The sequence below is a fragment of the Heptranchias perlo genome, chromosome 2, assembly GCF_035084215.1.
Source record: "Heptranchias perlo isolate sHepPer1 chromosome 2, sHepPer1.hap1, whole genome shotgun sequence".
Taxonomy (NCBI): Eukaryota; Metazoa; Chordata; class Chondrichthyes; order Hexanchiformes; family Hexanchidae; genus Heptranchias; species Heptranchias perlo.
The window spans coordinates 18582133-18599224 of record NC_090326.1 but is presented as its reverse complement, the minus strand read 5'-3'; the positions used below and the strand labels follow the sequence as shown (position 1 = coordinate 18599224).

Here is a 17092-nt window from a genome sequence, read left to right as displayed (position 1 = left end):
TCACACACAGGTACACACACACACACTGGTAAACACGTACACACAGGTAAACACACTCACACACTGGTAAACACACACACGCTGGTAAACACACACTCACACACTGGTAAACACACACTCACACACTGATAAACACAGACTCACACACTGATAAACACACACACACATACAGGTAGACACACTCACACGCTGGTAGACACACACACACACAGGTAGACACACACTCACACACAGGTAGACACACACTCACACACAGGTAGACACACACACATACAGGTAGACACACTCACACACTGGTAGACACACACTCACACACAGGTAGACACACACTCACACACAGGTAGACACACTCACACACTGGTAGACACACACACATACAGGTAGACACACTCACACACTGGTAGACACACACACATACAGGTAGACACACTCACACACTGGTAGACACACACACAGGTAAACACACTCACACACTGGTAAACACACACACGCTGGTAAACACACACTCACACACTGGTAAACACACACTCACACACTGATAAACACAGACTCACACACTGATAAACACACTCACACACAGGTAGACACACACACACTGGTAAACACACAAACACTGGTAAACACACTCACACACTGGTAAACACACACTCACACACAGGTAGACACACACTCACACACTGGTAAACACACACACACATACAGGTAGACACACTCACACACTGGTAGGCACACACATTGGTAAACACACACACACAGGTAAATACACTCACACACTGATAAACACACACACAGGTAGACACATACTCACACAGGTAAATACACACATACAGGTAGACACACACACACACTGGTAAACACACACTCACACACAGGTAGACACACTCACAAACTGGTCGACACACACTCACACACAGGTAAACACACACACAGGTAAACACACTCACACACAGGTAGACACACACAGGTAAACACACTCACACACTGGTAAACACACACACGCTGGTAAACACACACTCACACACTGGTAAACACACACTCACACACTGATAAACACAGACTCACACACTGATAAACACACTCACACACAGGTAGACACACACACACTGGTAAACACACAAACACTGGTAAACACACTCACACACTGGTAAACACACACTCACACACAGGTAGACACACACTCACACACTGGTAAACACACACACACATACAGGTAGACACACTCACACACTGGTAGGCACGCACATTGGTAAACACACACACACAGGTAAATACACTCACACACTGATAAACACACACACAGGTAGACACATACTCACACAGGTAAATACACACATACAGGTAGACACACACACACACTGGTAAACACACACTCACACACAGGTAGACACACTCACAAACTGGTCGACACACACTCACACACAGGTAAACACACACACAGGTAAACACACACACACACAGGTAGACACACACTCACACACAGGTAGACACACACACACACTGGTAAACACACACACAGGTAAACACACTCACACACAGGTAAACACACTCACACACTGGTAAACACACACTCACACACACAGGTAGACACACACTCACACAGGTAGACACACACACAGGTAAACACACTCACACACAGGTAAACACACTCACACACAGGTAGACACACACACTTTTAAACACACACTCACACTGGTAAACACACACTCACACACTGATAAACACAGACTCACACACTGGTAAACACACTCACACACAGGTAGACACACACACACTGGTAAACACACAAACACTGGTAAACACACTCACACACTGGTAAACACACACTCACACACAGGTAGACACACACTCACACACTGGTAAACACACACACACATACAGGTAGACACACTCACACACTGGTAGGCACGCACATTGGTAAACACACACACACAGGTAAATACACTCACACACTGATAAACACACACACAGGTAGACACATACTCACACAGGTAAATACACACATACAGGTAGACACACACACACACTGGTAAACACACACTCACACACAGGTAGACACACTCACAAACTGGTCGACACACACTCACACACAGGTAAACACACACACAGGTAAACACACTCACACACAGGTAGACACACACAGGTAAACACACACACACACACACAGGTAGACACACACTCACACACAGGTAAACACACACGCACAGGTAAACACACTCACACACAGGTAGACACACACACACACTGGTAAACACACACACAGGTAAACACACTCACACACAGGTAAACACACTCACACACTGGTAAACACACACTCACACACACAGGTAGACACACACTCACACACAGGTAAACACACACACACAGGTAAACACACTCACACACAGGTAGACACACACTCACACAGGTAGACACACACACAGGTAAACACACTCACACACAGGTAAACACACTCACACACAGGTAGACACACACACTTTTAAACACACACTCACACTGGTAAACACACACTCACACACTGATAAACACAGACTCACACACTGGTAAACACACTCGCACACAGGTAGACACACACACACTGGTAAACACACACTCACACAGGTAAACACACACTCACACACTGGTAAACACACACTCACACACTGATAAACACAGACTCACACACTGGTAAACACACACACACACACTGGTAAACACACACACAGGTAAACACACTCACACACAGGTAGACACACACACACTGGTAAACACACACTCACACAGGTAAACACACACTCACACACTGGTAAACACACACTCACACACTGATAAACACAGACTCACACACTGGTAAACACACACACACACACTGGTAAACACACACACAGGTAAACACACTCACACACAGGTAGACACACACACACTAGTAAACACACTCACACACAGGTAGACACACACTCACACAGGTAGACACACACACAGGTAAACACACTCACACACAGGTAAACACACTCACACACAGGTAGACACACACACTTTTAAACACACACTCACACTGGTAAACACACACTCACACACTGGTAAACACACACTCACACAGGTAAACACACACTCACACACTGGTAAACACACACTCACACACTGATAAACACAGACTCACACACTGGTAAACACACACACACACACACTGGTAAACACACACACAGGTAAACACACTCACACACTGATAAACACAGACTCACACACTGGTAAACACACTCACACACAGGTAGACACACACACACTGGTAAACACACACTCACACAGGTAAACACACACTCACACACAGGTAGACACACACTCACACACTGATAAACACAGACTCACACACTGGTAAACACACACACACACACACTGGTAAACACACACACAGGTAAACACACTCACACACAGGTAGACACACACACAGGTAAATACACACACACACACACACACACACACAGGTAGACACACACACACTGGTAAACACACTCACACACAGGTAGACACACACTCACACAGGTAGACACACACACTGGTAAACACATACACACACAGGTAAACACACACACACACTGGTAAACATATACACACACAGGTAAACACACTCACACACAGGTAAACACACACACACAGGTAAACACACTCACACACAGGTACACACACACACACTGGTAAACACGTACACACAGGTAAACACACTCACACACAGGTAGACACACACACACTGGTAAACACACACACTGGTAAACACACACACACTGGTAAACACACACTCACACACTGGTAAACACACACTTACACACTGATAAACACAGACTCACACACTGATAAACACACTCACACACAGGTAGACACACACACACACTGGTAAACACACAAACACTGGTAAACACACACACACTGGTAAACACACACTCACACACTGGTAAACACACACTCACACACTGATAAACACAGACTCACACACTGATAAACACACTCACACACAGGTAGACACACTCACACACTGGTAAACACACACTCACACACAGGTAGACACACACTCACACACTGGTAGACACACACATTGGTAAACACACACACACACACACACAGGTAAATACACTCACACACTGATAAACACACACACAGGTAGACACATACTCACACAGGTAAATACACACATACAGGTAGACACACACTCACACACAGGTAGACACACTCACACACTGGTAAACACACACACAAAGGTAGACACACACACACTGGTAAACACACACACACAGGTAGACACACACTCACACACAGGTAAACACACACACACAGGTAAACACACTCACACACAGGTAGACACACACACAGGTAAACACACACACACACACAGGTAGACACACACTCACACACAGGTAAACACACACACACAGGTAAACACACTCACACACAGGTAGACACACACACACAGGTAAACACACTCACACACAGGTAAACACACACTCACACTGGTAAACACACACTCACACACTGATAAACACAGACTCACACACTGGTAAACACACTCACACACAGGTAGACACACACACACACTGGTAAACACACACTCACACAGGTAAACACACACTCACACACTGGTAAACACACACTCACACACTGATAAACACAGACTCACACACTGGTAAACACACACACACACTGGTAAACACACACACAGGTAAACACACTCACACACAGGTAGACACACACACAGGTAAACACACACACACACAGGTAGACACACACACACACTGGTAAACACACACACAGGTAAACACACTCACACACAGGTAGACACACACACAGGTAAATACACACACACACACAGGTAAACACACACACACACAGGTAGACACACACACACTGGTAAACACACTCACACACAGGTAGACACACACTCACACAGGTAGACACACACACTGGTAAACACATACACACACAGGTAAACACACTCACACACACACACACACACACACAAACACACTCACACACAGGTACACACACACACACTGGTAAACACATACACACACAGGTAAACACACACACTGGTAAACACACACACTGGTAAACACACTCACACACTGGTAAACACACACACACTGGTAAACACACACACACACATACAGGTAGACACACTCACACACTGGTAGACACACTCACACACTGGTAGACACACACACACACTGGTAGACACACACACAGGTAAACACACACACACACTGGTAAACACACACTCACACACACAGGTAGACACACACTCACACACAGGTAAACACACACACACAGGTAAACACACTCACACACAGGTAGACACACACACACACAGGTAGACACACACTCACACAGGTAGACACACACACAGGTAAACACACTCACACACAGGTAAACACACTCACACACAGGTAGACACACACACTTTTAAACACACACTCACACTGGTAGACACACACTCACACACTGGTAAACACACACTCACACACAGGTAGACACACTCACACACAGGTAGACACACACTCACACAGGTAGACACACACACAGGTAAACACACTCACACACAGGTAAACACACTCACACACAGGTAGACACACACACTTTTAAACACACACTCACACTGGTAGACACACACTCACACACTGGTAAACACACACACACACATACAGGTAGACACACACACACACACATACAGGTAGACACACTCACACACTGGTAGACACACACACACACTGGTAGACACACACACACACATACAGGTAGACACACTCACACACTGGTAGACACACACACACACTGGTAGACACACACACAGGTAAACACACTCACACACTGGTAAACACACACACACTGGTAAACACACACTCACACACTGGTAAACACACACTCACACACTGATAAACACAGACTCACACACTGATAAACACACACACACAGGTAGACACACACACACTGGTAAACACACAAACACTGGTAAACACACACTCACACACTGGTAAACACACACACACATACAGGTAGACACACTCACACACTGGTAGGCACACACATTGGTAAACACACACACACAGGTAAATACACTCACACACTGATAAACACACACACAGGTAGACACACACTCACACACTGGTAAACACACTCACACACAGGTAGACACACACTCACACAGGTAGACACACACACACTGGTAAACACACTCACACACAGGTAGACACACACTCACACAGGTAGACACACACACACTGGTAAACACACTCACACACAGGTAGACACACACTCACACAGGTAGACACACACACTGGTAAACACACTCACACACAGGTAAACACACTCACACACACACACAAACACACTCACACACAGGTACACACACACACAGGTAAACACACTCACACACAGGTAGACACACACACTGGTAAACACACACACTGGTAAACACACTCACACACTGGTAAACACACACACACTGGTAAACACACTCACACACTGGTAAACACACACACACTGGTAAACACACACTCACACACTGGTAAACACACACACACACATACAGGTAGACACACACACATACAGGTAGACACACTCACACACTGGTAGACACACACATTGATAAACACACACACACAGGTAAACACACTCACACATTGGTAAACACACACACACTGGTAAACACACACTCACACACTGGTAAACACACACTCACACACTGATAAACACACACACAGGTAGACACACACACACTGGTAAACACACAAACACTGGTAAACACACACTCACACACAGGTAAACACACACTCACACACTGATAAACACAGACTCACACACTGATAAACACACTCACACACAGGTAGACACACACTCACACACTGGTAAACACACTCACACACTGGTAAACACACACTCACACACAGGTAGACACACACTCACACACTGGTAAACACACACACACACTGGTAAACACACACTCACACACAGGTAGACACACACTCACACACTGGTAAACACACACACACACACATACAGGTAGACACACACACACACTGGTAGACACACACACATACAGGTAGACACACTCACACACTGGTAGACACACACATTGATAAACACACACACACAGGTAAACACACTCACACATTGGTAAACACACACACACTGGTAAACACACACTCACACACTGGTAAACACACACTCACACACTGATAAACACACACTCACACACTGATAAACACACTCACACACAGGTAGACACACACACACTGGTAAACACACAAACACTGGTAAACACACACTCACACACAGGTAAACACACACTCACACACTGATAAACACAGACTCACACACTGATAAACACACTCACACACAGGTAGACACACACTCACACACTGATAAACACACTCACACACTGATAAACACACTCACACACAGGTAGACACACACACACACTGGTAAACACACTCACACACTGGTAAACACACTCACACACTGGTAAACACACACTCACACACAGGTAGACACACACTCACACACTGGTAAACACACACACACACACATACAGGTAGACACACTCACACACTGGTAGACACACACACATACAGGTAGACACACTCACACACTGGTAGACACACACATTGATAAACACACACACACAGGTAAACACACTCACACACTGGTAAACACACACACGCTGGTAAACACACACTCACACACTGATAAACACAGACTCACACACTGATAAACACACTCACACACAGGTAGACACACACACACTGGTAAACACACAAACACTGGTAAACACACACTCACACACAGGTAGACACACACTCACACACTGGTAAACACACACATTGGTAAACACACACACACACAGGTAAATGCACTCACACACTGATAAACACACACACAGGTAGACACATACTCACACAGGTAAATACACACATACAGGTAGACACACACTCACACACTGGTAAACACACACTCACACACAGGTAGACACACTCACACTGGTCGACACACACTCACACACAGGTAAACACACACACAGGTAAACACACAGGTAGACACACACAGGTAAACACACACACACACACACATAGGTAGACACACACGCACAGGTAAACACACTCACACACTGATAAACACACTCACACACTGGTAAACACACACACAGGTAAACACACTCACACACAGGTAGACACACACACAGGTAAACACACACACACACACACACACAGGTAGACACACACTCACACACAGGTAAACACACACACACAGGTAAACACACACACACAGGTAAACACACTCACACACAGGTAGACACACACTCACACACAGGTAAACACACACACACACACACACACAGGTAGACACACACTCACACACAGGTAAACACACACACACAGGTAAACACACTCACACACAGGTAGACACACACTCACACAGGTAGACACACACACTGGTAAACACACACTCACACTGGTAAACACACACTCACACACTGATAAACACAGACTCACACACAGGTAGACACACACACACACTGGTAAACACACACTCACACAGGTAAACACACACTCACACACTGATAAACACACTCACACACAGGTAGACACACACACACTGGTAAACACACTCACACACAGGTAGACACACACACAGTTAAACACACACACACACACACAGGTAGACACACACTCACACAGGTAGACACACACACTGGTAAACACACACACACACACACACACAGGTAGACACACACTCACACACAGGTAGACACACACACACTGGTAAACACACTCACACACAGGTAGACACACACACAGTTAAACACACACACACACACACAGGTAGACACTCACACACAGGTAGACACACACACACACTGGTAGACACACACACACACACACACTGGTAAACACACACACACAGGTAAACACACACACACACAGGTACACACACACACACTGGTAAACACACACACAGGTAAACACACTCACACACAGGTACACACACACACACTGGTAAACACACACACACACAGGTAAACACACTCACACACAGGTAGACACACACTCACACAGTGGTAAACACACACATACACACACAAGTAAACACACTCACACACAGGTAGACACACACTCTCACAGTGGTAAACACACACATACACACACAAGTAAACACACTCACACACAGGTACACACACGCACACACAGGTACACGCACACACAGGTAGACACACACTCACACACTGGTAAACACACACACACACACACAGGTAGACACGCACTCACACACAGGTAGACACACACACACACACACACACTGGTAAACACACTCACACACAGGTAGACACACACACTGGTAAACACATACACACACAGGTAAACACACTCACACACACTGGTAAACACACACACACACACAGGTAAACACACTCACACACAGGTACACACACACACACTGGTAAACACACACACACACACAGGTAAACACGCTCACACACTGATAAACACAGACTCACACACTGGTAGATACACTCACACAGTTGTAAACACACACTCACACACTGGTAAACACACACTCACACACTGGTAAACACAGACTCACACACTGGTAGATACACTCACACAGTTGTAAACACACACTCACACACTGGTAAACACATGCACCCACAAATGTGAACACATCCTCATATACTGGTAAAGACACTCACACACAGATAAACACAGTGAAAGGACATCAGGTTGGAATTTAAAGGGTTTATAAATCTTACCCAATTATGCGAAGCTTACTGAAACAAGGAATTAGCTCTTTCACTCCGTAGTCGTTGATATTGTTATTGTCTAGCTCAAGTGCGATTGTTTTCTGAACATCCCGCAAAATGAATGTTATTGCGCTGCAGTCAGCTGAGTAGACATTGCAATAGGTGAACTTTATATAATCTTTGCAAATCCCCTTGGCAGCAAGTCTGGCCACTTCTTCATTCTGCACTTCAAATATGCACCTCAACAACCACATGAAGCGTGGAACAGCACGCATCTGATAGAAATCGTTGATCATGTACGTTTTCACGCAGTCAACAAGGTAGGACTTCAATGCCAATCGCTTCTTTTGAACTTTTCTTTGACACGTCAAATGATTCAATAAGTCCGTCTTGGTTTTGGAAAGCAAACCGCAAAGGAAAAGAACAGTTAACTGAAAATGCTCTCTAAACTCAAGCAAGTATTCTCTGGAGCTCCTCTTAAATCTCGGACGTGGGTCTGAAGAGCCGAGCGTTTGTTGCTGTTTTCCACCAGGAACACGTCCAGTGAAAAACTTAATGGTTTCCCTCGCACTGATTTCATCGTCTACAACCAAGGAGAAGGCGGTGAAAAATGACTGCAGGGTCAAGTGAAGGAACTCATAAGTCGACTGGTTCCCGCATCCGTCGTAATGGCCTGCACTTTTGACAAAGCCCAGCTGTAAATCCTCCTCTGAGACGTCGGCCGCTGAGATTTGCTCTTGGCTAAAGATAAAGTTGCTGTTTTCAATCCCTTCTTTTGCCAATTTGCCCAGTCGCATTAACGCGCCCCTCTTTGCTTTGAAGGTCTCACTTTGACTATTGTTTCTTTTGTTCAATCCCGTCTTAGAAGAACGGTTTAGGAAAACCTCCAACATCAGCAGGTAAATGTCAGTCAGCGTAACATAATCCAACAACCGCTGGGAGCTACAAGTGGACTGAAAGTGTTCGTAGCATTTAAATATAATCCAGCAAAACAATGGCACTGAACACAGACTGCACAGGTGAGGGTTCGCCTCCAGCTGGGTTAAAACCAAGCTTTGATGGGCCTTGTTTTTGAAGAATTTCTTCAAATACCGCAGCAAATGGTCCTTGGAAAAGCCCTTCAGCGTCACTCTCTTTCTCACCATTCTCAGCGGTAGGTCTGTGCCAGTTCTTGCTGTCAATAATATTTTGGAACCTTTTAGTAACTTTCCATGAAGAAGGTTCATCAACAGGGCCACAGGATGCGTGGGGTCAAAGGGTGAAGAGATGTCAGGGATATCATTAGGGTCACAGTCCACATTAATTTCATCAAACCCATCCAGTGTGAAGAGAACAGAGTCAGGATGTTGCCGGATGTAACTGAATATTTCATCAGCGTCTTTGTCAGGGTAACAGTTGTACCTGAACAGTAGATCCTTGAGTGAGATCTTGTCTTCCTCCTTAAAGCTATTGAATATCCGGCATCTGAATTTGAAGAAGAATTTAACATCAGCGCACAGCTCTCCCTTGGACCACAAGTTCTGAAGTCTCTGGAGCAGTATGGTCTTACCAACCCCAGCGTCACCAGTTACAAACACTGTTTCTGCATCTTCATTGATGACGCCAGTGTCACTGAACAAATCCTCCAAGTGGGAGATGCTTCCTTTGGTTTCATTGACCGCATTGATTAATTCCATAAGAGTCTCAGTGTAAGTATCGTCCAGCAAGAAGTCTTCTTTCTGGACATATGAAGTGACGAACTTTGTTTCTCTTCTCAACTGACATCGAATTTTTTCGGAATACTGCCAAACTGGATGTTTAAATCAGAAGTTTGAAAGAAATGTTTATAATCATAATGGAATATATATTCTTTATTTATACATACCTTATGTACATTGTTTACTTTAGGTCCCCATCTTCTGTCGCAATTCCTCCCTCAAATAATGAGAATGATATGCCAGGGATGTCCAACCTTCTTGTCTTTGCAGATATATAGATACATCAGTTTCATTATTAACTTAATTACTTACCAGCATCTGTGAGAAGTACTGGTTTTCTCAGTAAATGTTCAGATGGTTGATATTGAATTGCCTTTATCCAATCCTGTAGTTCTGGATAAACCTCCTTTGCCACGTAAATCACATGTACAAAATATTCAGCAGCTTCATGTCCTTTGCCATGTATTATATTAAGGATTTCACGCACCTAAAGAAAATGTATCAACGAACTTAATGTTACCACCAACAAACAGAGTTTCAAGATGGCATATAATACGGCAGGGAATTATAATATTCTAGAAATTGTCCAGAATCTCTGCCATCCACAGCCTGTCCCACACCAGGCTCCATTTGCCCATCACTCCCATTCCTCCTGATTGATACTGGTTCTCCAACACACAAATTTCAAAGGCTTGTCCTTACCTACAAATCCCCCCATGGCCTTGTCCCACCTTACCTCTTCTCCAGTCTTTCATTCCCTCCTGTGTTTTCCAGTCCTCTGACTTTTGTCTTCTGTACATCCCTCTCTCCCTCTGTTCAACCCTTGATGACAAAGTCTTCAGCCATCTTGACCCTACTTATTGGAACCCCTCCTCCCCCTCTACCCCCTCCCCTTCCTCTTCTTTCCCTCCTACCTTTCCTCCTCTAGCCCTCCTCCCCCTCCTTCCTCCTCTCCCTCCCCACTCCCCCTGTCCCCTCCACATTTCTCCCCCTCCCCCCACCTCTGCTCTCTAAACCCCTCAGTCTCTTCACCTCTCATTCTGCCTTTAAAAACTTTCTCAAAACCCTCATGTTTGACCAAGCCTTCAGCCATCCCTCTTAACTCTTCGGTTAAGTCTGAGCGTCCATTTCCTTTCTTCTCCTGCCTTGTGATTTCGGGGAGTTTTTTTACGCTAAAGGTTCTCTATAAATGCAAGTTGTTGTTAAGATTTAGAGACTAGCTGATGTCTTGTGACATTGTTGCTGGGTAAGTCTGGGGTCAGGAGAATGATTGTGATGTTTGATGGCGAAGATGGAGCTGTGTTTAGTCCCTTTAAGACTACTGTGCAAATACAGTTCCCACTGCTTCGAGCGGGTGGGTTGGCGATTTGCCCACTATACGTGGTCTGGCTAAACCATAATAGGTTAAGTCTCCTTATCTCGATCTCAGTATTAAGTCCCATTCCGTTACTCTAACAGAGTAACATATTTTCGACAGGCTGAAATCAAACAATATTCAGGTGCTAAGGATTAAACTGCAGTTTCAATCGTGTGTTTCTCCCTTCCTCTCTCCCCCTTCACAGCTCGATTTTGATGCCTTTGATGAATTCAATTACCAAGACAAAGTGCGGATTTCACAAATACAGGGGATTAAGGAGGTGCAAACTTATTAAAGAACCTACTGAACTGCCTGAAATAGCCAGCACGCTTCATACGTTATAAGCAGTGCCTTTGTAATGGCCTCCTATAGTGAATGACAACCAGTTAGTGCCATTTGCCCAATGTAGGGAGCTTCCCAGTGGGGAAGTGGTCTAGACAGGCACATCCTGAGACCAATTAGAAGCTAATTGTTGAAGGAAGTTGCTGTAGACTGGCCACTGCTTGTGAATCCCCAGCTCCTCCCTTTGGGGAAAAGGCCAGGTTATCAAGATCAGAAAAACCAGTAAGAAATGATGGGCTTTCTTTCTCTCTTTTAATATCCTTTTAATACTCTGAAGTGCGATATCTGCAGTGCCACAGGTGAACACTGGATTTAAGACTTCTGAGTATAGATTAAAGAATTTCCAGGAGTGATTGTCAGGCAGTCATCTTATCAAATAGCTCAAATAATACCATAAACCCCTAAAAGATTGAGCAATTTAGGATGGTAATGTGGAGCTTTGGTGTGATTATAGCCTTGAAGTCACTTTGATGTGTGTGTCATTTTTTTAATATAAACTTTAAAGGACATCATAGCATCTATAAACCAACACCGGTTAGAATAACAATTATAATTTGTTGCAGGTTATCATGTCCATTAGGAATGTGATTTAGATTTTCCATTTAATGGAGGAGGTGAGTGTAAGGGAGAACAATGTTTAAAGAGGAAGAAAAAACTTGCATTTATATAGTGTCTTTCACATCCACAGGACGTCCCAAAGTGCTTTACAGCCAATGAAGTGTTTTTGAAATGTAGCCACTGTTGTGATTTAGGCAGATGTGGCAGCCAATTTGTGCACAGCAAGATCCCACAAACAGCAATAAGGTAAATGACCTGATTATCTGTTTTTCGAAGGTTGACCCTTACTCTTTTCCCTGGTTTTCCCATTAAATTTTTTGGATATTCCTCACCCCTTCTACAACGTGTTTTTTTTATCCCTCTTGGCCTTTTTCTTTCCCCTTTTTCCTCTGATAATACTCTCACTATTTACATCAGCAAACCCTTCTGCTTCTTTACAAAAGCTTCATTAATTGTGCTCGCCTCCTCTCTGGTCTCAAGTCTAGACTTTTCCAGGCCCTTATCTGCACCTGTAGTTAAAGCCGTCAGCAAACGGTTCAGTTGAAATCACTGCAGATTAGCATCAGATTAGGCCTCAGAAACTCCCTGGGTGGCATCCAAGTGAGAAAGCTGGGCACACAGCTCAGCGAGATTTTGCCAGCGCTGAAATCTCCTACTTGGTACATAGGAAGACCCCTGGGTGCCAATCTGCAGGATTCCCAATGGAGTGCTGCTTACCAATGGGGGCCCCATTACCAGAGACTTGAGCACAAAATCCAGGCTGACACTCCAGTGCAGTACTGAGGGAGTGCTGCACTGTCGGAGGTGTCATCTTTTGGATGAGACGTTAAACTGAGGTCCCGTCTGCCCTCTCGGGTGGGCGTAAAAGATCCCACGGCAAAGAAGAGCTGTGGAGTTCTCCCCGGTGTCCTGATCAATATTTATCCCTCAACCAACATCACTAAAACAGATTATCTAGTCATTATCACATTGCTGTTTGTGGGATCTTGCTGTGCACGAATTGGCTGCCGCGTTTCCCACATTTCTATACTTCAAAAGTACTTAATTGGCTGTAAAGCCCTCTGGGACATCCTGAGGTCGTGAAAAGCGCTATAAAAATGTAAGTTCCTTTTTTTAATAATGCTGGCACAGTAGTTTCTACCTAAAATGGCAGGTCTCCACAGGGAGTAGAAAAGTTAAAATAAATATCTCCTGCCAGACAGGAACTCTCTTTACAGTTTTAAATTGTTTTTTAAGTAATCTTCACTTCTCCTTTGATAAACAAATCAAACAGGAAATGTTAAATGGAGTGGATACTATAGAGGAAGCTTTTCAGTGCAAGGCACTTCCACCTTTTAATGTTTCCCACATATTTTAAGAAGTGCCCTACTTATCAGGAATTACCCTGCTACTCAGCATCTGTTCAGGAGACTCAATGTTCCCAGCCAGGCAGATTAACCTGATTAATTTTGGTTGACTTACTGATTACCATGAAAAAAAAATTGGTAATGAAATACACGGTCCCCATGGGGACGATATGGAACCGTGCTTTAGAGGACGAGGGCCAAGTGCCACACAGTGCAGGGAATCGGGTTAACTAGACAGAGCCCCTGGGCTCAGTAACACTGACGTGGTGAGAGACGTAGGAACATTAGGATCAGGAGTAGGCCATTCAGCCCCTCGAGCCTGTTCCGCCATTCAATCAGATCATGGCTGATCTGTACCTCAACTCCATTTACCCCACCTTTGCTCCGTATCCTTTGATACCCTCACCCAACAGAAACCTATCGCTCTCAGTCTTGAAAGCTCCAATTGACCCTCAGCATCCACAACCTTTTTGGGGGAGAGAGTTCCAGATTTCCACTACCCTTTGTGTGAAAAAGTGCTTCCTGATTTCACTTCTGAGTGCCCCAGTTCTAATTTTAAAATGATGTCCCCTCGTTCTGGATTCCCCAACCAAAGGAAATAGTTTCTCTGTATCTAAACTATCCATTCCTTTTGACATTTTAAACACCTCGATCAGATCACCCCTCAATCTCCTATACTCAAGGGAATACAAACCAAGTTTATGCAACCTGTCCTCATAATTTAACCCTCTAAACCCTGGTAAATCTAGCCTGCACCCTCTCCAAAGCCAATATATCCTTCCTGAGGTACAGTGCCCAAAATTGAACACAGTACTCTAGATGGGGTCTGACCAAGGCTCTATCCAACAAGGCTCTATACAACAGAAGTGGTTGCTGCAAAAGGGAAGAACAACAGGGGAAAGCTTTAGTCGAGTCCACACTGTCACACGATAGGAAACTGCCCTGTTCTAGTGGAGACTCGCTGATTTGCCAGCCTTCGTACCTTGTTATGTCGAGTTCTATTCTGCTCTACAAGTTCCTTATCTTCCAGCGTGAAGTATCCAGACTGTAGCAGGTTATCCAGGATGCAGTCAGTGTTTTTAATTCCATTCACTAACTCCACCCGATGCACCGTGAGGAGATCATGGTAAGAGGTAACCCACTGTTTATGGGCTGCTGTCTCTTCCATAGTAAATGTTGATCTGTTTCATTTTCTTCTTCCCTGGTATTTTAAGCAGCAGACTGGTATCCTCCTTAATTCTTTAAGAGTTAGTTTTTGGAGGGGCACCAGAAGTAGTCCCGGTGCACTGAATCCCCCAAATCAAACCTCACCGAACAGCCAACCTTCTCTCTCACTTTAAAAACTTCACATCTTGTTTTCTACAATCAGAGGCTTCCTTTATGGGTCGACTTACTTCCGGCACAGTATTACCACAATGATACGTAACTTACTGTGTTAATGCACATAATCCAGACTGACAATCCAGTGCAGTACTGAGGGAGTGCTGCACTGTCGGAGGTGCCGTCTTTCGGATAAGACATTAAACCGAAGCCCCGTCTGCCCTCTCAGATGGACGTAAAAGATCCCATGGCACTATTTCAAGAACAGGGGAGTTCTCCTGGCCAATATTTATCCCCCAACCAACATCACGAAAACAGATTATCTGGTCATTATCACATTGTGGGACCTTGCTGTGCGCAAATTGGCTTTTTTTTTATTCGTTCACGGGATGTGGGCGTCGCTGGCAAGGCCAGCATTTATTGCCCATCCCTAATTGCCCTTGAGAAGGTGGCGGTGAGCCGCCTTCTTGAACCGCTGCAGTCCGTGTGGTGAAGGTTCTCCCACAGTGCTGTTAGGAAGGGAGTTCCAGGATTTTGACCCAGCGACAATGAAGGAACGGCGATATATTTCCAAGTCGGGATGGTGTGTGACTTGGAGGGGAATGTGCAGGTGGTGTTGTTCCCATGTGCCTGCTGCTCTTGTCCTTCTAGGTGGTAGAGGTCGCGGGTTTGGGAGGTGCTGTCGAAGAAGCCTTGGCGAGTTGCTGCAGTGCAT

The 17092-nt window shown here is 44.8% G+C and overlaps 1 protein-coding gene across 3 annotated transcripts in view; it reads right to left on the bottom strand.

Annotated features, from left to right (window-relative positions):
* LOC137335511 (nucleotide-binding oligomerization domain-containing protein 1-like) overlaps nucleotides 1-16395 on the bottom strand; it is a 39845-nt gene extending 23450 nt beyond the window's left edge. For all 3 annotated transcript variants that reach the window (XM_068000854.1, XM_068000861.1, XM_068000863.1), the window contains exons 1-3: nucleotides 16040-16395; nucleotides 11767-11941; nucleotides 9767-11546 (exon numbers count right to left, since the gene is read on the bottom strand). In XM_068000854.1, coding sequence (XP_067856955.1) covers nucleotides 9767-11546; nucleotides 11767-11941; nucleotides 16040-16225 — 2141 coding nt within the window. In that variant the 5' untranslated portion in view covers nucleotides 16226-16395. The remainder of the gene's footprint in view (nucleotides 1-9766; nucleotides 11547-11766; nucleotides 11942-16039) is intronic.
* Nucleotides 16396-17092: the final 697 nt, after the last annotated feature.